The 23,471-nt window shown below is 37.4% G+C and overlaps 1 protein-coding gene across 1 annotated transcript in view; it reads right to left on the reverse strand.

The window, feature by feature from the left end:
• Window positions 1–23,471, reverse strand: part of LOC144820050 (uncharacterized) — a 73,263-nt gene that overhangs the window by 21,351 nt on the left and 28,441 nt on the right. Inside the window, exons 2-3 of the mRNA XM_078677705.1 lie at window positions 10,019–10,124; window positions 7,938–8,043 (exon numbers count right to left, since the gene is read on the reverse strand). Coding sequence (XP_078533831.1) covers window positions 7,938–8,043; window positions 10,019–10,124 — 212 coding nt within the window. The remainder of the gene's footprint in view (window positions 1–7,937; window positions 8,044–10,018; window positions 10,125–23,471) is intronic.

The raw sequence follows: 23,471 nt of genomic DNA on the forward strand, positions 1-23,471 counted from the left end.
ATGAGGGAGAAACTGTACCAATAGCATACAAATCACATTTGTACACAGAAGCTGAAAAAACACTCAGTATAAAGGAAAACATTGTACATGCGGTTCAAACAGCTATAGCAAAGGAAAGAGCCCAGGCCCAAGGCAGACGGATTACTGTTATAACAGCAGAATCGGCTTTTTAACAAGCCCATGTAATTTACCTACTATGGCATTAAATCCAAAATGGATACAATGGGAAAATTCCCTTGCTACAGACAAAGTAAATTACTACTTTGGACCGAACATGAAAAAATTAAAAAATCTAGAATATGAAAGAGAATACCCTCTGCCAATCGACATTCTGCCCATACAACAGTACGCCTGTGTAATATATACAGACGGACATGCTCAACCCTCAGTTTGGGGAGAGCAAGCATATAACGCCACATGCGAGATTATAAAAGAGGTGTGGCGCGGAGATAAATTGAGACCTCTGTTTACGAAAACACACTCAGTGGAAAATAATTCAGAACAACAAACTGAAATAATAGCGTTAAAAATGGCGCTAGATAATGCCGATCGCGAATTCCCGACACTAATAGTGTGCGATTCGTATTACTGCATCAAATCATACAATAACGAGTTACAGAAATGGATTCAAAACGGTTACAAAGATGACACAGGTGCAACAATAAAGCAAAAATCGCTTTGGGAACAAGTAGTTATTTTACAGAAAGAACTACCAAAGACTCACGTGATACACTCACTGAGTCATCAGCGTGATGGCGTTCACGTTGCAGGGAATTCATTGGCTGTGACAGCCACAGCGGAAGCAACTAAACCGGCTTCCGTAGCTACAAAAAAGCGTTCAGGAAAATACATTGACGGGGAAACAATGCTGGCAGTGAAAACGTCATCAAAAGGCGACTGCTCGGCGCTACCCATCAACTATCCACTCAATCATACATACATAATCAATGCAAACTCCGTTCCTTTTGCTCTAATCCCTGGAGTGGGGGATAGGGTAATTCCAAACACGAACAGGAGAGGCTTGTTAATAGCAGACGCACATATGGGTGAGGGTCTTAGACACCTTAAGCTTAAGGATTCTCTGAAAGAATTACAATCAATATACTGGTGGCCAGGAATGAGCCTGCAACATCACATATTTGTAAAAAACTGCCCAGACTGCAACAGAGATCGCAGTGGCGACCGAGACGGTATATTACCATGGCGTTTCGCTCCAGATTGGATTAAACAATAAAAAGAAAAACCCAGTATGAATAATGCGTCATATTAACATGTAGAGACTATTTTCACTTATAAATGTAGACCCCAGCACTCGGCTGACGTCTGAACTGTTATATAAAGATTTGCGAGTCTATAATGGCATATACGCTAGGAGCATGCTACGTTCTGACCAATGTCTTGCCTTTAGCTCTCGAGCTTATAGGGGGGGCATGGCCAGCATGAGCATTGCATTGCGGGACTCTTCTCACTTCCTTCCTGAGGGAAACGGGATGGTGTAAAGAAAAAACCAAGGCATAGAGCAATCTATAATGGCAAAGGTATTAGGTTCGGGAGCTGGGTGGGTCAAACATTTAATAAGTGTCCAACGTAGTCTTAATAATCTGCCAAGAAATTCTCTGAGAGGTCTCAGTCCGTACGAACTATTGTTTGGGACTAGAATGTTAATCCAGGACCTCGATAGTCAAACTTCAGTGGTGAAAGAAAAATGCTTTGATATCAAAGATCGTTTGGCTATTTTACAGGACTTAAATGAAACAAGAAAAGACCTGAGCAACATAAAGTTGAAACAGCAGCCAACAACCACTGAAGAGAAACCACCTGTCCCAGCAAGGCCTGTCTGGATTCCAAAAATCGGGGATCTGGTCAGAGAGAAGATTGCGGTAAAGAAGGAATTTGGGCCTTCTTACAGAAAAGCAGTACCTGTCTTGTCTGTCAACGGGACAAGATCAGTAGTATTACCGCCCCTTGCTGGTAAAAAGGAGAACCGAGTTGTATCCATCGACCTGGTTAAACCACAATTATGTGGCCGATAACAAGTAGTAGGCCAAGTGGACTCCCAAGAAGTAGTAGAACACCAAAGTTTGCTACAAATACAGAGGTTCAAACTGAGAGACTAATCACAATTGATAAACCTACAGTGAATCAACAAGGACTATGCAACAAAGCAATGGAACTTAAACCTCTTGAAACCCAAATCTAAATCTTTCATCAAGAAACACCAATCTACAATGATGTAACAACTGACTATGCTAATGAAACAAAGCAAATTCCAAAAGCGAAAAGGAATCCAGAAGCAATTGAAACAATTGACAGAACAGCATCTGGCTACTTCATCAACTTCGATGATTTTTCTGAGGATCCAAGCGAACCTGGGGAACAGCCAACAACAAAAACTTTTAAAGACAAAGCAAAGGAACTCTTTCATCAACTAAAAGAAACCTATCTGATTTCTCCATGGATTGAAATTTGGGTGCCACTAGGTGTATTTGTCCTCATACTTTGGCTCATCATGGTACTATGCTTGGGACATTTCATTGAGGGAAAATATGTTACAATGGACACAGCAAGTCAGAAAATCAACTTGGTCCTGAAACCACACAAGTCTGCACACATCGAGAAAAGAGAACTTTCTTCAGTGAACTTCACAGCCAACCCTATACCCGGTGGGGTAGCATGGGACAAAACTGATTACGAAATCTATGGCCCGGTTGAGCTCCTGAAGTATCCTCATCAATTCAAGATTTCATTAAGTGACTTTGTAAAACCAAGCACATTCGCTGATGATTGGGACTTTGAAAGTATTAATGATATGATGTCTGATCTAGTGATGTCAGCTAAATTTACAGAACATGATTATTTGCAAGGTTCATCTAATTATGACCAGATGTTTTGTTACAACCACTATGGTCATCATTATCTGCATAAATCTGCTCAACCTAGAAATGTTTTTAATTATAACCAATGGAAACATTGTGCAACTCCACCAAAAGGCAGTTCAAAAACATTTTATGAAAATTGTTCATACTTCTCAGGGTTTAACACAAGTAATGCAGAAACATTTTATTTCAAATTGTCAAATAAGACAGGAATGAAAACCATGCTTACAAATACAAAATTAATCTATTCAGAGACATGTTTTGAAAAAATGAAAACATTTGGTTTTGATTTCTGGAACAATAATATTGAAACGAAAACAATCTGGGGTACAAAAGATTGGCAAGTGCAAGGTATAGAATCATTATTTAGAGCCTGCATGATCCCAGAACAAATTATATTCTTGAATGATACAATTCAACAGACAACCTGTCTTGGCCTAGCCAAAATTAAAGACTTAAACAAACCGTCTATTCCAAAACCAACACCTGACAGTAATAGCACTACAGATGTTGGAATAGACGTATCCCATATTTTAAACCAAAACAGAACACATCCTGATTGGAAAAAATGGTTGATCTGGCCCATAGACACAAATAACTGTCAAGATAGATTCCTGAACAAATTACAGGGGTTCACATTGACCAGGCCAGACCCTAGATACTCCCAGAGACAACATCCAGGGATTGTAACTACTTACAGTGTAGGGAAACTCTGCCTCGAATGGCTACAAACATCCACACTGGTTGAAATTAAGCAACACTTGACTTTACTTAAAGAAGGTGCTGACTTGCGTGATTTCATTATGGGACCACGCAAACAGCGTCAAAAACGTTTCATAGCGGCCTCTATATATGCAGCTTAAAACAAGCTTAGAAAGAGACTCAAATTGAGACAGCAGAGAAAATACGGGAAATTGACCGTGTTAATTTGGAAAAATCACTTTCTGTTGTAGACAATGAGTTAATGACTCTGTCTTCCAGAATATATTCACTGGACAGTATTGTATCATCTGCAATCGATATAATAGAGCAAGACTTACTGATGTTGCAACACGGTCAGTCCCAATTGCGTTCTATTGTACAGCTTGGCTGGACGTTACAAAATCTGCGTTCAGGCTACGTGCCTTGGCGTTTAATCAACACAACGTCATTATTTAGTATCTTTAACCTTACTGATACACAAATCAGCATGGCACAAAAGGGTGCTGATTATACAATTCTGAGCATTGAAAAACTTGAGAGATTGCCATTGACAATGTCAGAACGACCTGTCATTGAATGGATAATACATGGGATAATAACTATTCCAATAACGACTTTCCAGTTTCGATACTGCCAAAAATATATACAGGCAGGCCAGTATGAAAGGTTGGGAAAAGGATACATTAAGTCAACATGGAACTTACCTTATACACACACATGTTACAGTAATAATGGACAGAGTGTATTTCTTAGTGGTAATAATTGTGAAAAATCGCTAAGTGGTATACTTCTGTGTCAGGGTAGAAGTTTGCATTGGGCATGTGAAGGGACTTCAAATAACCTTTCATGTCACCAGCTCGGCACACCTGCAACACAAATAGAACCATTCTTTAAAAGACTTTCTAACGGGAGTTACATTCTAATTGTAGATCACAGATGTTGTGGCTTGCTGCCAGGAAAACCTTATATAGTAAGTGTGAGCTCCATGGTCACTTGCTGTGAAAGAGTATTGTTTCCGAATGACACTCCAGACAGGGAGGGAAAGATTTGGCCCAGTTTGAATATCTCTTCTATTCGAATTGATACTTTAAGCAGAATGAAGACTGTGCTCCTACAGACGCCAACCCATTTGACGTCATCAAAAAAAAAGTATGATCTCCAAGTTGCAAGGACAACGGGTGAGATACATGCATTGTTATCAACAAATTGCCCCCTACACTTCGCAGAAATGCTAAACGAAATCTTAAATATTTCTGATACAAGTGGTATCGCAAGTGTATTTAAGACAGTTTTTTCGGGACTTTTAACACCATTCAAAGCAGTCCTGGGTATTTTTCCTAATTTCGTCCATTCCATCTTTGGCGGACTTCCACTCCTGTTGGGACTCGTAGCAGGCATTTTATTTTTGCTACTCCTGCTTCGTTATGGCAAGCCATGTCACAGACAAGACTCCAGCAACAATGGAAGAAACGATCCTAGCTATACGCTACCGGGACCGCATAACTAAAGTCTTTGGACTAAGAGATCTGAATATGACCTGGTTTCTTTCGTTCAGACCCATGTGGCAGAATTGTGTTATGCCTGTATTGAGGTGCATGCTATGCGGCGAAGAATGCGTGTTGGACACCTGTCTTACACTACAATCAGAAGTACCATTGGATGCAGATACTTTGTAGAGTCCAGTAAAGGCTCATGCATTGTGCTGTCCCCAGCGGCTACCTATCCTGATGACGGCATTCGTGGAGACTTCACCACTACCATTGAAGGGTAGTGAAGTACAAGATGAGAGCAGCATCAACCAGGTACGACCTTCTGTAAGCAATGCTGATCGAAACATCACTGAAAGCGAACATGCGCATGACTGCATGGTAGCGACATTTTCCAACCTAGTCGAACTTTCACCAGAAGCGGTAGACTGTTTTTTCGAGAGTCTGTCTGAAATGATGTTTTTACCAGAACAGAGAGAGTGACTTTAAGCAAACGTGCACACAGCGTTCCCTGAACTCTGAATTTGGCCTTCAGTTTTAAAAAACAAAGCTACTGAGAACTTTTTTCCTTCTTCCCCTGAAAACGAAAACTTTTTTACCAAATCCAAAATATTTACCTTTTTGCACTTAGCTTCTGCTTAAAGTATAACTATTCTTAGAGAACAGAGCTTCTATTTTTAGGAACTCTAGAAACATTACATTACCTCAACCTCTAGCTTACTTACAAGTAATTGTATTTGTATGTGATGAAATGGTCTCACACTTTTTCTTCTGTATTAAGAACCATTTCATGTGTCATTTCGCGAATCATTCATGCTGATATATATGTGCATCTCTTTTTGATTGATTACACTGCTTGAATGCATACAGTAGCTATACTCATTTTCGTGTATTTCGCATATGCCATTTTTCAAATGCAAAAAATTTATTTTGGGGTGGTTCGGTATACACATGCACTATTAGTTATGTTTACTATTGCTTAGGTTAGTAAATATGTACATAAATGCATGGAGTGGGTGTAGTGTGTTTATATAGGGACCTGTATCGATACTCCTATTTCTGACCCTTGTCTGGTTATAATTCACTAATATCCATACAACGGCACAGAAACCCGTTTTCAGATTAAGTCATAGCGCATGCTATCACATTAGGCAAGCACTATTACTCCAGCCCCCTAGAAAGCACACCGAGTTCTCAAATCAAACCAAACCTCCAGCAGACCTGGGAAATCCCCCGCAGCTATTGTTTTGATTTCGTTCGAGAACTCCTGTAAAGAATGTAAGAACAACCAGTTCTTATGACATCCTTACTGACGTTTTATGTCCCTCCTTACGTCAAACTCGGCACCTTTCAGGTATAAATATACCGACGCTGCCCTAAGCAAGCACACGGTGGTGATGAGCTTGGAGCAGCGCTACTTGCCGGAGAGCCCAGCCGATGCAGGAAGCCCACGGACGCTGCCCCTCCCTTTTGACGCGCTGAGAGAGACGCTGCCTTTTCTCCTGCCGAGAAATCCAGCCTCCGGCGTTTCCAGCTTGCCCTCGCGGGTAACTGGGATACCGAGTCCTGAGACAGAGATACCAGCCCTCCTGCCTTCTAAATCCCAGGTACTGAACTGACTAACCACTTACAGAGAATTCTTGAGTCAGATTCTTGGCAAACCAAACTTAACTTAAACTGCTACTTACTTACTCCCTCCCACGTATTAGGCTCAGGTCAGGTACACCGGGGTAGGCGTAGTTAGAAGCACCAGTTGAGTACGATTAGTCAATGTATATATGTATGTATATCTTTTATCCATTTTAAAGTATCATATGGCTTTTACAGTATTATTTTATAATCCTGCCTTTACTGTATGCACTTTACTTAACCTTAAGTATTGCAATTGTAGCGATTCATTTCTCTTGTATGAGAAAAGAGACTGATCAATAAATAACACCTTTTTATTGAACACGCCCGTCTCTTCTTTTCTCTACAATCTGGTGAAACTAAGTATGCACGTATTGACTGAGTAAAATAGTTGTCTTTTGTTTTCACACGACTCTAGAGATATACTCTTGATTAGGGAGAGCATGTCATGTTCTATGGTTGTCAGAAACGAAATCCCTTCTTGTCTATCCAGGGAGGTTAAACTCCTCCTTGCCTATTCGAGAAAGTTTCTAGTGAACTCTGAGCTAGCTGGCACACAAAACTTTAAGTCTAATATCGTCAGTAGAAGACCTAGTTAACCTCTGTCCTACGTCTATACTATTGAAGATATTATTCGAATGCGCAGAGCCTATTGGGAAAATAGGAACTACACTACAGTAGTGAAATGCGCCTCCATATTGTAATGAGTGTTGTGTTAGATACAAGCTTTAAATCTAATAGGCATATGTCAACTATATAGAAGCCAATCCAAATTCATAATTTTTGTATTGTACAGCTGTCTTATTCACAATAGTACATATTGCCTGGTATATAACATTTTATTCAACACATAAGCCATTTCTAAGTACTTGAAACAAAAGATATTTAAATTGCCTTTTTAAATCACATTTAATAAAAGCAGTCACAGATAAAGAAGCATATTTTTCTACTCTGATAAGGGAAGTATGGATATATTCTGTAATCCAACTATTCCTGATCAGAACAGATGAGCATCAATAAATACCAGTCAATGACTGCATGCTGCACCTCTTTTATAAGATGGTTGCACCAAGAGTTCACCTGACTCTGTATACAAAATTAAAATGTATCCAAATGCACTATGCCAAATTGCTGAGGAGTAAAATACAAATCTTATCCTATTTCATATTCTTCCCCTTAAGTTATCAGTTAATATTTACATAAATTTATCCTGTATTTTAAAATATAATAATGTCTCAAATACCTGATTCATTAATTGAAGTCTCTGCGATCTCCCTTCGAAAAACATTGATTGCATTGCTGCTAGTCTCGAAAACAAGTTGTTCCTTTTTTAAAATACATTCTGCAAACTAAAATAATGACAAATAACTTAATACATTTTGTATATATGAACTACTTTAATAATATGTTAGCATTTCAATTTACAATTATTGTACTAATCAACAAGCAGAACAGAAACTGGATATAAAAGCTACATAATAAAATGACTGTAGACACGTTACAGGGATGAAGTGATAGAGGATGTGAAATGAACTGCTTCGTATTTCTCATAATTGTCATTAATATCTACGTCATCTTCTCCATAAAGAATGGGAAAAATTTAAGGTATTTGTTTGCCTTCCTATGTATTTGTAATCAACGATCGATTTATGCAGATTCAGCAAAGAATGAAATACTGTAAATGGACAAAATACTAACAATAATGGTACCAAAAGTGCTAGGTGTGTGTATAACTGTACTGATTACTGTACTCTGAGGTAATGCCTATTTATCAGGGGACTTCTGAAGCTGTAGCATTAGGAGACACATAGTAACATAGAAATTCCCTATAAAGCTCATCAAGATTATTTTACTTTGCATATTGTGATTATCTGTTTTTATAAGAAGCCCTATAAACCAAATCTTAATTGCAGATACATTTCTTAATTTGTGCTACTACTAAATCATTCTCCTAATACCAATCATGGGGGTGTAACAAATATCCCTAACGTCAGATATTGGGCTTTGATATCAATGGTATGGTATCTTGCACAGCCACAACAACCTTTACATAAGGAGAATGTTAGGGGAGAGACCATGCCATGATAGAAAATATCACTATTAATTAAATTTGGAAAACAAAACAAGACACAAATCAGGATAGATCATTGTAACACATTTGTACTTATGTCTTCACCAAAATTACCAGTTTGAGCAAATATATTTAACACCAGGATATATTTTAACAGTCTGCCTATGAAACCTAGCAGCATCTCTCAAAAGCATGAATGCTAAACAGAATACTCAGTGTGTGCACGTCATACCCAGTCATACGGTGGGATCTGAGGTTATGAAAACAGTAGTTATGAAATTTAAAAAACAGGCCATATTCATTTCCCAGTATTTGTCCTCATTTAAAATCTCAGCTGGAAATAGGAGGTTATTGATGGTCTAGAGTGGAACAACTGTAGAACCCTTAATATTCATCACATTTAAATGCGTGTTGTCAGTTTTCGTATCAACAGAATGTTTGAGAATTTACAATCATGCTAAAAAGCTATCATAAGTTGAAGTTATTTGATAACATTTCTGTCAACTATTCCAGGTACCTTGCTTTTTTGGCAGTAAGATGGAATTTGGTATAAACACTTAGAAATGTATACTTGAGGGATAATACTCAAGTGCAGCACTAGCAAATGGAAGTATTACTTTTTGCATACAAAACTTGTCTTCCCTCATTCCTCTGCTTAAATGCCAGGAGGGACAGAGGCTCATTACGAGTTCCAGTCATGGATTGCTTACATAATGGGAAGTAATACACAAACATAACGACATAAAGGAATTGAAAGCCAGTGATTTATAACCCTGTAATCATCTATTGTACCCATGAATCTTACATACTGCTGAGGACCATTGCAAATGCATGCGCCTGTTTACTTTTGTCTTACTCTTCTTTAAAATGACAGATTTTAGATCTCTTCGTGACTCATCATTTGTTTTAATAAAGCTAATAACTAAATTATACATTGCTTTCGCCATTGATGCATTAAGCATCCTCTTGCTTGTCTTTTGAAAGTTCATGATGCAGTAGAAAATGAATATCTATTTCAATGTTAATCTGTACACATAACATAAAATGTCCCAATAATTTTAAAAAGGTTTCAATGGAGTCCTAAGCTAATAAGAACGCAATAAAATGTATGCATCATAATGTTTCAAGCATCTAAAGGATTATAATCAGATGCAACTATATATGTGAACTAATACTGACTGGCTCACAATTAATGTAGGTCATTGCAGTTATAATGAGTCGATCCAAGTATGAAAACAATAATCATTTATTACCTTGCACACAAAAACACCACAGGAAATGCTGTCAGCCTGTTTTGGATGATCAATAGTGGAACAAGTCCACCTGGAGATATTTAACCCTTTTCTTCTCAAGAATGCCCTTTCAAACAATAAACAAAAGTGTAAACAAAAACAATATATTTCTTACCATGCTTTTCTTTATATTCACAATGCAGTGAGAGGCCTTTTATTAAAACGTTTCCTTTTTGTTTCATATTTAACTCATTTTTGTTCCAAGGTATAATAATATGTTTAAATCTTCCACAAAGGTCACCATCACCATTTTTTTAATGAGATTAAAGACTGCATTTTAAATTATGCCAGCACTTTAAATTTCCACATCTTGTAAAAGAGACCAATATTGTAGAACAGTTTACATGACTTCCAAGATGGCAATAAAGCACTACCACATTTATAGCTCACTACTAATGCTGAATTTTCTTTGCAGAAATGTCTAAAGTCTTCATTTGACAAGCACCTTAAAAGAGAAAACTCTGGTTCACCACCCATCCAGACCTTTCTTTGCTTGTGTTTTTTTCTGAGACTATATGTAAGCATAAGGAATATTCACGGTGGTACATGCATGGAACACATACGGATGCACAAATATCCAGGGTAAAAATACACAATGTGTTGTTAAGCACAAACACTTTCTTTGACAGTATTATTCGGCTAAAATCACCCTACTGGTCTGTGGATCTTCTACCATTTTGGCAGAGCTAATTTTGAAAATGTTTTATAAAAAATTGGCCGCTGATATGGCTATTCAATAAGCATACACATTCTAGATAAGGCAATTGTGCAGCAAAGGGCTGATAAAGAAGAAGACCCTTTCACAGCAAAGTTTTCTTTGCTCTCCTTCTTAACACAATGTTCATATTTTGGAACAAATTTGATGGACTATTCACAGATATGTTTCCATTAAACAAAGAGCAAATAAAAATAATTGATACAACTTCCAAACTCATAAATGTGCACTCTTCTAAACCTAATAATCAAATGTAAAAAAATGCAGGAAGCAACTGTTGCACCAATCAAGTTATCACTTGTAAGGACATGCATATTTCTTACAAATGAAAGTGGGTCCTGCCATTTCAAGATGTAATCATTTCAAGCATTGATTTAAAAACATCTATGTGGAAACAGCAGAACATTTTAGACTATGTTATAAACTTTCTGGAAATTACACCAAAAAGTAGCATTAAAGCAAGTTTAAGATTGCCACATTTAGAATATGAATTGAATTTCTTTAAATTTTTGTATTGCATTCGTTGAAATTCTCCGCAAGTATGTATGGTTAATTTTGAAGGACAGATTATGGTTTTGATTAGGAGTTTCAGTATGTACTCTACCACAAATGTAGCAGTGTATCCTGTATTCCAAAATGACTGTCCACTTGCTCTATTTGGAGTTTATTTCTGATTCTGGTGCTGCCAGTGTAAGTGCATCAGATGGTTTGGCCTATTTACAGCAAGTGAAAAGTCTAGCCTTCCCAAACAGAAAAAAATTATAATCTACACACACGAGGAGAAAAATTTAAGGTTGTCCCGGTGATTCATGTTTTTTTTAAAACAACTCTTGCTTTTTGAGGTCTTTATAAAAAACAAAAATGTGTGCTGAGTGGCTATCAGATATATGGTGGCTATGCAGAAACCTAAGTGCCATTAAAGAAGTAGTCATAACAGTGGCTCTTGTTAAGGCGCTAAGATCTAAGTAGGTGCAGAGAAATTCTATGAATATGGCAGTCAATAGTGTGGCCTGCGTGGTGGACTTGATTTCCACCACCGACCTGACTCCACACACGATTTCAGGAACTATGTTTTTTCACTGGCAGACAACCAAGTTCAGCATAAAATGTACTTATATTTCCTTAGCATGTTGCTAGAAAACATGAAAGCATATATTGTTGATACTAAAAGAAATTAGAGTGTGCATCCCAGTGTTATATACTAAGTATATTTTTAATGTTAAACTTCTTACTTATTCAACTCCGCACAATTATATCGACTCAATAAAAAAGGTACAATATTATGTTTGTCAGCATTGTAAAGAATAAGCACATGCAATATATACGAGGATTGCTATTCAGTTTGTACTGTACATGAACACAGAACAGGTAGTATGTGATCTGATCATTTACTTTATTTTCTAATAGACTACATTTCATTTACAAATAGAATAAAACAATTCACACAAACAAAAATACACTTTTCAACCACAAGTATGCATCACTTTGAAGCAATTATAATGCACGTTCATCAAACACTACCTTGTAATATCTCTGCAGTGTTGGATCTGTGTATCGATTTCTCCTAAAGAATTGAAGTATTCAAACCTCTTCTCTGAGGGATATATAGCCTAAACATAAATGTATCATAAAAGAAAATTTGAATCCAAACGATAATGGACATCAACAAATTGCTGTTGGAAAAAGGCTTTTAAAAGTTCCAAACTTACTGTGAAAATGACCAATTGTGAGTTTCATTAAAGTAATCCGTCTAGAACCCAACACTTAGAAACTCACATTTTTAATATCATATGTATGTTCTAGGCAGTACTTTTAAGAGAATTAGCATTAGATTCCAGTATTTTTAGATTAGCCCTTCTTATCTTGAACACACAAACACACAGAAACCGGCACCGGGCCCAATTCATAAAGGTAAAGTTAAACCAAACAGCTAAGCTTAGACCCTGAAGTCTAAGTTTATACCTGAAGGTTAACTTTATACCAGAAACCTACGTTTAGACCTGCAGTCTAGATTTAGACTTAAAGTATGTAAGTTTGACCTAAAGTCTAACTTTGAACCTGGAGTGTAACTTTACACCAGAAACCTAAGATTAGAACTAAAGTCTAAGTTTAGACCCAAAGTCTAACTTTACACCATCAACCTACATTTAGACCAGAAACCTAAGTTTAGACCTGGTCTAAATTTAAACTTAAAGTCTAACTTAAAAACAAAAGTCGAACTTCACTAGTAGTAACTTACCTTTGGGAATACTGAAAAGTAGTGGTTAGATTTTTGGACTAAGTTAGACATTAGGTGTAAACTTAGACGTCAGGTCTAAACGTAGGCTTCAGGTGTAAAGTCAGAGTCCAGGTGTAAACTTAGACGTTAAGTCTAAGTTCGACTACAGGTCTAAAGACAGACTTTTGGCCTAACTGTAGCTTTGTGAATTGGGCCCACAGTTTTTACCACCATACAGCTTATAGAATCTTTACCTTCACTTCTTCATTCACATTTAAACAGTCTAGGTAATGTGGTTAAAAGACTCTAATACTTTTCTACTTGTGTTTATAACAAATAGAAATGAAAGGTGTGTATAACATAAACCGTACATGTAGCTATGCAGAGTACTAAATGCTAAAGAAGAGCATTGCAGAGACATGGCTCTTACACACAAAAATAAAGGCATAACATGTCTTATGACACTCTGCCTAGTTGCCAAGTATCACGTGAACACTCCAGTTATGTTAAATGCTACTTTTAGATTGAGAAGCTAATTTTGTATTAGCTTGAAGTTTAGGTAGAATTTTGACAAGTTTACACAAAATTTTCTAATCAAATAATGAAAAAAGCAATCTGGGTGAGAACAAAAGGGGAAGGTCAAAAAGATGGGTTTCACCTTTTAACTGCCATAGCTATGTTTGTTACAGCCCAAAAAAAAGTGAAAAGAATTACCCAAACTTGTCATGAAACTACAACTGTACTAAAAAGCATGTTTTTGCCTGGTTGGATGTAATTGGTTTATTTTTTAATTTATATCAACTGAACAAAAATGTTTAGGGTGGTCTTAGAATGGTATTGTGATTGTTAAGTTGTTGTTACTTGGAGAATGTGCAATATACTTTTAATTCTATGATCCATTGTGTATTTGCATATCTGAGTTCAAATGTGAATGCCCCAATTACCTGTGCATCACACACATTTTTTGGCATGGCTGCCAATATCAGACAGTGCCACAAGTATCGGGAAGGCAAGCCAACATGCCTTGACAACTAGATCCATGTAGTGACATCCCACGGTACGCCATCTCACTTAAACTGATAGTAAAAAGACTGATTTCAGTGCTTCTGCATACGATCCGTGAAAGCCAAAAGAAAAAGAAACAATGAAATAAAAGTTCCACACTTACACTACTCATACCAGAATGCCTTCAGCAAAGGTCTATCACGCTTGGATAAAGGACATGTGCAGTGGAGGTTGGCAAATTAAGTGTAACAAAGTTATACTTTAAAAAAAGAAACATTTTATTACCAAGACCAACAAAAATAAAAGTAGGTAATGGTTTATTGTTAAAAGGTTTAGATGTAGTTCAAACAAAAACTTCAAAACCAATGCTGTCCCCAACCCATTTATGGTTGAGCCATCATAAAATAAACTGCACTATGGCCATGCAAACTGTTAATTGCAGGCAAAATGCATGAATATATCCTATCATAATGTAGTCCAATAATTAACATGACAGTATAATAGTATATACAACACACAATCCGAAGAAAAACTTACTATTGCCATAGGTGCATTGCTGATAATGTTAATAGTAATGTGTTCAGTAATCTTAATTGTGTGACTGTTTTTGTCATCTGTGATTGTATTATTCACAACACAAATGAGGTCATTAGCAATGCATATGGGCTGCGAAGTATGATTTTCTTTGGGGGTGGCGTGTGATTTTGTATGGACGAATTAATGGCTCTTCCAGTTACAGTCTGTAACCACAGCCAACTCTTTAACTGTATTTTTTCAGTCCAGATAATTGCATGTATATTTATATTTTTAATGAACTATAGCTGTAGTACTATAGCACAATGTAAACTATTTATGAATAAAAGAATGATATTTTACAATAGTAGTTATAAAAACATACCACCAATGTCCAATGATTAGCGTCATTTACAGCTCCCAAAAGCAATTTGAAGTCTAGTGGATCAATCTATGAGAATAAAGTAGAGAGGAGCATATAAGCTGTTGAAAACTCTAATGGCATTAACATACAGAAAACACAATAAACTAATTAGCAAATTACAGTATTTGTGTTGAATGCAATATTTCTGAAGATATAATAAAAATAGTTGACAGAGGCATTCATGTTTGGAAGCAACAACTCGGGAAGTGAGTGTGTTGAATGGTGGTGAAAATTATGAGTAATGATGTAAGATACTTTTTATCATAGAATGGCTGATCTGATACTAATTGTAGAAACATTTACATATTTACCCATTGACATGTTTCACTGTACGTCCCCATAGCTATTCTTTTTGAGAGATGACTAAGATGATGTCTAAAATAACCCTGTATCACTTTTTGACAACATGACAACTTAATTCTAGAATGTCAGGAGGAGTTTAGGGATGCAAGAATCTGTATTGCATAATTTATAACTGTTCATGAGATACAGTTTTCAATGACAAACCAATAAATAATACAGAATTCATAAAGAATAATTGTGATGTCAGTACCCAAAGTTTTGACTGGTTAAGGCTTGAACATACATTCTTTTTTCAATTTAAAAAAAAAGAATATATGTAGGTGCGACAAATGTTTTTCACCTTGTATAAATGGACAGAGTTGTATCAGCAGATATTCAGAAAGTATGGTATTTTTCCATGAATAGAAAGATTTTAAGTTATTTCACATTCATCACGAGTTATGTTTTCTTGAAATAACATAGTACGGCACACTCTAGAAAAAATCATTAGGAAAAAATAGACACTTTGTCATGTCTGTTATTCAAAGCAAGAACATTTTAACAGCCCCACACAGCTCTGCACTGCATCCTCCAGGTTCCATACAATTTTTAGTCTGCAGACAGATACAGAGCCATTAATCTAGCTTTTAATTATACACCTTTGGAATGTGCATGATTTAGCTACACTCTTAGTAACAGCACTTAGATGTTCTAACCTTTTTTAATGAAGGTGGTTTTCCCTTCCAAATTTGGGTCATAGCGTAGCTGTCGATAAGAAATGCCTTTTTAACTGATGCATTATTGTGATTTTTGATGTGTGCTTTTAGGAATGCGTTGATCACCTGCAATATTCAATATTATTAATATAACATTGTGGAATGATTATCTAAGTCTCACCACAATCTGTGCACTGAGGGTGTGTTCACAATCTCAAAACGTTTAACTATATATTGTTCTCTTGTGATTACAATACACAGAGTTTCTAATCTCTACCTGGGCCCATTTTCTCTCCCACCCTCCCATTTCATTTAAATATGTTGTGCACCTCATAGGATGTTATGCCAATGATCAACCCCTCCATTTTCCCACAATTATTTATCCACCTCTGACGGCTTCCCTTTTTAGAAACCTGAGATCTTATTTTTATCCAAACAGTGTGGTCTTCAGACACATTAAATATTGTAACAGAGTCTATGTGGGCCTATCAACCAAAACCTTAAAAATATATTGGAAATTTTGCAATGCTTTACTGCCATTTCATCATTCTTTTAAAGGACTCAGATCACAGGACCCCCAGAGTTAAGATTTCTCCTCTGTATGTCCGGCAAACTAATGATTATACTTAAAAAGCCCTACATTGTACATATGACCCTGCACATTTCCACCTTTACCACCTTACCTAAGGGTTTACCCTGTATCTTTCACCCAGATATGTAAGGTAGACCTACGGACACTTGCAACTTTATACTAACAGTCAAATTAAAACCTTGGTTCTTCTGATAAGCAATCAAGGTTAAGCTAGGTAAACCTCACAAGAAAACACATTGTGCTTTTTAAGGACAAGATTTTTTGGGTAATGTGAACACTGCATTATGGCTGCCATCAAGACTACTACTTTTCTACCCATCAGTGTAACTATCCTCTTTTATACAGAGACCCTGAGAACATTATCATCAGCATACATAACGTATTCGCCTACAGACATAAAGCAATGTTTAGAAACAATTTACATGTCATCCAGTTCAACATATATTATAAACTCATCCATGTTAAACAATGTACAATCTAGAATCCTATTTAATAGTTTTTCTATTAAGAAAGTACCTGGCTTTCCAGCTCCTGGCCTGGTTGAAGACAAACTAAGTCGGAATCAAAAATGTTGTAATCTTCAATTTTTGAAATTATTATGTGGCCTGTGATATTATTCCATGCATCTTTAATACCTGAAAAATAGATGGGAAGTAGTAGTATAGAAAATAAAACAACCAAAAATAGTTAAAATGGTTATAAACTTACACTCTTAACGTGGAGTTGCTTCCTTTGATACTGATGTTGACGATCTAGTAAACACTCTCCGCTGTTTTTGGCTGTCCTCTTGCTTGAGGCCACTGGATTTATTACTGAAATCTTTAAAAATGTCTTTTACATGGATCTGAAGTGTTTTATTGGATTTCTTCAAAGCTGAACTTGAATCAGGTTGATTAGATATCCCTCCAATCTCAGACTTTAATACATTTGACGGAATACGCACTTCAAACTCTTTCATTGGCTGTAGGTGGTCAATGTTAACTTTTGGAATAATCTTTCCAGATTTGTCTCGAATATCAGCCAATTTACCTAAATGTTCTCAACTGTGAAGGGTCTAAGAAGAGAAGGATCTAATTTCCCTCCCTTTCTCTGCTCAGACCGTTTATTTCTCCTCATGACCTTATCTCCAATTTTTATGGAAGGCTGCAGATCTTGGTGATTTTTTTCTTTTTGTGCCTTAACTTTCTCAGCCGCCTTTTTAATAATATTTCTTACAACATTTATATTTTATCGTGTGATCGTATGCATTCCGCAATAGTTTCGCTTGCTGTAACATTCTCAATGTCTTGTTGATTGAGCTGAAAGTGTAAAGTTAATAGCAGATATTAAACTATACACCAGGAAAGTTCCTTCAAAGAACTGATTGTATATACATTGCAGAGTTTGTCTAATTGTATTCAGTGAAAACCTTGAAATATTTGCAGCAAAAATAATTTCAACATTTTATTTAAAAACCCATGTAATCTAATAAAATAAAAGAATAAAACAAATAAATAAAATAAATTAACCTCAATTGTTTCAGGAACTTCTGACGGGTATCTTGCTTCTCGTCCAAACATAAGGAAATAGGGACTGTATATTGTAGTCATTTGTTTTTTGGTCCTGAGCCCAAACATAACTGCATCTAAGTACAAATCCCAAGTTTCCGGTTTATCATTTACCAGCTTGCTTAGTGATCTGTAAAATAAATGATTGTTTGATTTGTGCATAAAACATAAATTATATTAGCTTGAAAAATTATGAAATTGTTTAGCTAAATGCTGATGCTATAAAATATTTGACGATATCAGACAAGAAAGTATTAACTGGATAAGGCGTTTTGGAATTTTTCTGTATATTAGATTCTGGTGACAGAAGGTGTTTTTCTTTTGTGGTACTCCTCTTGAGATTAAGTATGAGCAGTCAAAAGTCTTTTAGAAATGCATCAGCAAAAAATCCCTCATTAATTTATCCTATTAAAATGACTACTGAGAGTAGCAACAAAACTCAGAATGTAATGAGCACATTTGCAGACAGAGGTATATGCAGGGCCACTGAAATTATGCAGCAAAGGAAAACCAAATTAGTTGTCAGGGTTGGCTAAATATAACAGTACTTCACACTTGGTGTTAGTTTTACCTCTACATTTTTAAATCTTACACAGATTAACATTTTTTGGAGGTAGGGTTCACCTTATTAATAACACTTTGAACCCACATGTAGAACTAAGGAACAAATAGGTGACCAGTCAGAGTGTGCAATACATACTGCTGTAAAGGTACTACGCGTTTTTTCAACAGCGAAATCCAAGCGGAAGGGTACTTGCAAGAAATATCGGATTCTGTAAGGAAAGACAACTGATAAATATCAAGGGGGCTAAGTTAATTGCCTGAGACCCAAAAATTAATTAATATTTGGGTATAGACTTAAACTTTTTTTATGGTTTGTTTTTTCCTCCTTTTCTATTTTCTGCTTTGGCGCTCTCTCTTCAGTTTCCAATGGCGGCGCCGGAGGCTCTGAGAGCGGTTGTGGTGCTTGGACCACACAGACGCCCATACCTGGATCCGGCTGGACCCAGGATGCCTCAATGGGAGGTCGAGGGGGGTGGGAGGGACTGGGCGGTGGAAGGGGATGGGGAGGGAGGGTTGGGTTGGTGCAGGGGGGGTGCAAATCAAAAAAAGAGAATTCATGATACTATTGTAAATATAATCAGATCAAGATTTAAAGTTGTAACAAGGTATGTAGTCAAACGTGTCTTTACTATATCATGTAGAAGGCTGAACCGAAGGAATGATCTAAAACAGAAGTATGTCAAAACTTAGGATCTGCTCTATGAATATAGGGGGTCTAAACGATTGGAAAAAAAGGGGGAAGATTAGAGGAATTTGTTAAATTTACACGTACAGATATGTGTATACAGGAGACCCATTTGCCATGGGGGAAAAGGCATTGGTTAAACATAAAGGGATTCGAGATTCTATCCTGCTCCTCCCAAACGTCTACTATTAGGGGGGTCGCTATCATTGGCAAGGTCGGTCTGGGGGAGCTAAACGATTCAAGGCTGACACCATGGGGCGGTGGGCATTATGCAAAATGAATTCTGGTATTACTATTTGTAGTATATACTGGGCTAACAGTGACGACCCTGACATCTTCAATCATATTGAGAAGGAGCTAGCAAGCTGGCCAGCACCCATAGTGGTTTGCGGGGATTTTAATATCTCTGCAGATTTCGAAAGGGGGAAAGGATATACCGGGCGTAAACCCCGGGCATATCGGGCAGTACGCTCAATGATGGATTCACATGGTTTGAGGGATGTATGGGGTAGTATTGAATCAGGGAATGCAGGCTTCACATATTTTTCGCATCCATTTAAGAAATATTCCAAGCTGGATTATTTCATGATTACCACCACTGAGATTAGCACAGTAGAAATCAGCAAATTACCTATGATAATATCAGACCATAATCCATTGTTATTAACAATAACTTCGAATAGACCAGCTAAACCATTGAGACCATGGACTTTTGATAAGAAGCTCTTAATAGATAGCACATATATAGCATATATGAAGAACTGGTCACAGGCCTTTTTTGATGCTAATAGATACAGCGCATCGCGAAACTCTGTTTGGGACAGCTATAAAGCTGCCCTAAGGGGAGAAACCAGCAGCTACACCTCTCGTAATTGGAAACGACTCAACTTAGAAAGAGAGCAATTAATGAATAAATTAACAGCAGCGGAGGAACAGCATAGGAAAGATATATCTGAGAAAGCCTAGAAAGAGTGAGCACTATCAAAGCTGAGATTCAAAAGCAATTAGCCGAAAAAGCTGCTGCTGAATATCAAACACAAAGAAGGAATATGTATGAGACGGGGGAACAAGCTGGGAAAGCATTGGCACTACGTATTAGACAAGCGACCTCGAAAAATATTATTTCGCGTATAGTAGAGCAGGGCAGGATCTACGAGGAGCCAAAGGACATCACAGATGTCTTCAAAAGATACTATCAAACATTGTATCAGGAAGATGTGGTGACAGAGGAGCCAATGGCTGAGTGGACAGGATTGGGGATCAAAGTGGCTCAGAAGGATAGAGAAATTTTAGAACAATCCATTACTATGGATGAACTCTCGGAGGCCATACAAGAATTAGCAGCAGGGAAGGCTGCCGGCCCCGATGGTTTACCAATTGAGTTCTACAAAAGTTTTTTTGAAGAAACATCTATACTTCTGTTAGACCTTTTCAACGGGCTCATAAATACAGGTTTAATCCCTGAGTCATGGATGAACACCAATATAGTGGTGTTCCATAAAAAAGACAAGCCCACGGAAAATCCGGGTTCATATAGACCCATATCTCTAATAAATGCGGACAATAAATGATACGCTAAGATCTTGGCAACCCGCTTGGGACGGATCATTGGGTCCCTGGTCTCTCCCTGGCAGCATGGTTTTATTCCTGGTAGGGGAACCACAGATCACATCAGACGAGCTATCACGTTGTTTGATATCCATGCTGCCGGGGACGGAGGGGTCGCAATGATCCTCCTAGATGCGGAGAAAGCTTTTGACCGCGTCAGATGAGAATTCCTATGGAGTGTGCTGGCCGAAAGGGGGTTTGGACCAAGGCTTATGAAGGCTATTCAGGCCATGTATGCCACCCCAGTGGCGAAAATTCAAATGATGGGTGAGAGTTCAGATAAGATTTTTATCACGAGGGGGACGAGGCAGGGATGCCCATGCTCACCCATTCTATTCGCACTATATATTGATCCTCTAATACGCGAAATTATCAACAACACAGCAATTAAACCGGTAGTTACGAATGGATTTCAAACAAAAATGTTGGCATATGCTGATGATCTAGCTGTCATTACTACTGATCCCGAAGCAGCTATGCGAGAAGTAGTGGTTATTACTAGCAAATTTGGCGGACAATCAGGCTATCGTCTAAATGTGGGTAAGACACAGGTGCTCTGCTCCAAGAACATAAACAAGTCAGACTCCAGATTCGTTGACTCTGTGGTTTACCTGGGGATAACGATCAATGCACAACCGGAGTTGATAATTAGAGACAATTTTATTCCTCTTATGAAATCCATGAGGGAGAATCTCAAGAGAATAGACACGCTACAACTCTCAATAATTGGTTGCGCCAATGTTATCAAAATGACTATGTTCCCCAAGGTATTGTATTGTATTGTATTTATTATTTATAACGCGCAACTGTCACCCTACGGGTATCCTGGTGTTATAAAAATTTCGGTCGATCCCCTTTAAAATAGAGGGGAAAATTATTAAAGAAATAGAATCCATCTTTATGAACTTCTTGTGGCAATATGGTACGGTTAGAAGATCCATGAAATATATATCTCTGCCTCAGGAAAGGGGTGGTCTGGGAATGCCAAATGTCAGATACTATCATTGGTCCTGTCTACTTACGCAGATGGCTATTTTATTTGAACCAGTGGGAAGCAGCTCAAACTCCCCGAGAAGACAAGACTCGATTCCATCTATCTTTGAATTATTACTTGGCAGCGAGGCTACCGGGGTATTATTAAGGAGAACAGAAAGGAAATATTATAGCAAGTCGAGACTTAAGACACTCGAAGGAATATGGGGGGTCTGGGCAGCAGCTCAGAAAGCACTGGCAATTCCCAAATATAATCACCACACCCCACTCTGGAATTCTGGCCTCTTTCCCAATTTAAGTAATGATGGGTCCTGGAGACACTGGGCGGGAAAAGGTATCCGGACACTGGGGCAAGTTATTGTCAGGGATGAGTGCAGAACTCTGGAAGAATTAAGACAAAGGCACTCCCTCCAGGGTATACAAGATTATAAATATGCTCAGGTGGTCAGTACCATCAGATCAATAAGGCCCCGAATTATCTTAAGGAAGAGGTGTAAGATATTGGACTATCTGAAGGTGGGTGAACCTAGAATTAACGGTGTGTACAGGCTGTTTTTGGAGGAATCCCAGGACGACATGGGCAAAACTGAGGCAGCCTGGGCTTCAAAGCTGGAGGATCCGGATATTGACTTGGACAGAGCCCTTGAAATAGATAGAAGATTCTTACGCTCCTCCAATTTAAGAGCTCAACACTTTAAAACATTATTCAATCTTTATTATTCCCCCTCTAAACTTTATGATTGGGGCAAGAGGGAGAACAGTAATTGTCCCAGATGCTGCAAAGGCCCAGCTGACATTATCCATATGTTTTATCAGTGCGAGAAATTGGAATCAATCAAAAAAGAGATCGAATCATTCTGGTTAGGACTGCTGGATGCTCAGATAACCTTATCTCCGACACTCATGATTATAGGATGCCAAAGTCAATTGAAATTAAATACTGAAACTGAGGCTTTAATTTTTATCTCCACAGCTGTACTCAGAATTTTAATCTCAGCAGCTTGGAAAGATATTGAGGCTCCAACCTTTCAAACGTGGTTATCCAGATTATTGGGTATACATAATGTGGAGGCGGCTTTGTATCAACTCAAGGGAAAAAAATTAAGAGAATTGGGGATGAAGATATGGGCACCAGTGGCTGCTTGGCGTTCTAGTAGATTGTAGTAAACTTATTGATTTTCAGGATTATGGCTACGGCAATGCTCTTAATGCTTTTATTTGCTATATTTACTTTTTCTTTTTTTTTTGTATGTGGTAGCCGGCACTATGTTTACCATACAAATATTAACATCAATATCAATATCTATATCAATAACATTTCATGACTTATAGCCATTAATTTCAATCAGATACTAGCAATGTAATTCGTTAACTGACCTCTACACACCATGTTTTTGTTTTATTTATTCTTTATTGTCAATTTTTGTGGTTTGCCTATACTGTATTAAGTTTTTTTCCCAGCCAAATTTATTCATATTGCTTGGTTATTATGTTACATGAATTCTCAATAAAAAAAAAAAATTAAAAAAAAACATACTGCTGTGTATTTAGC

This window comes from Lissotriton helveticus, chromosome 2_1, assembly GCF_964261635.1.
Source record: "Lissotriton helveticus chromosome 2_1, aLisHel1.1, whole genome shotgun sequence".
NCBI lineage: Eukaryota > Metazoa > Chordata > Amphibia > Caudata > Salamandridae > Lissotriton > Lissotriton helveticus.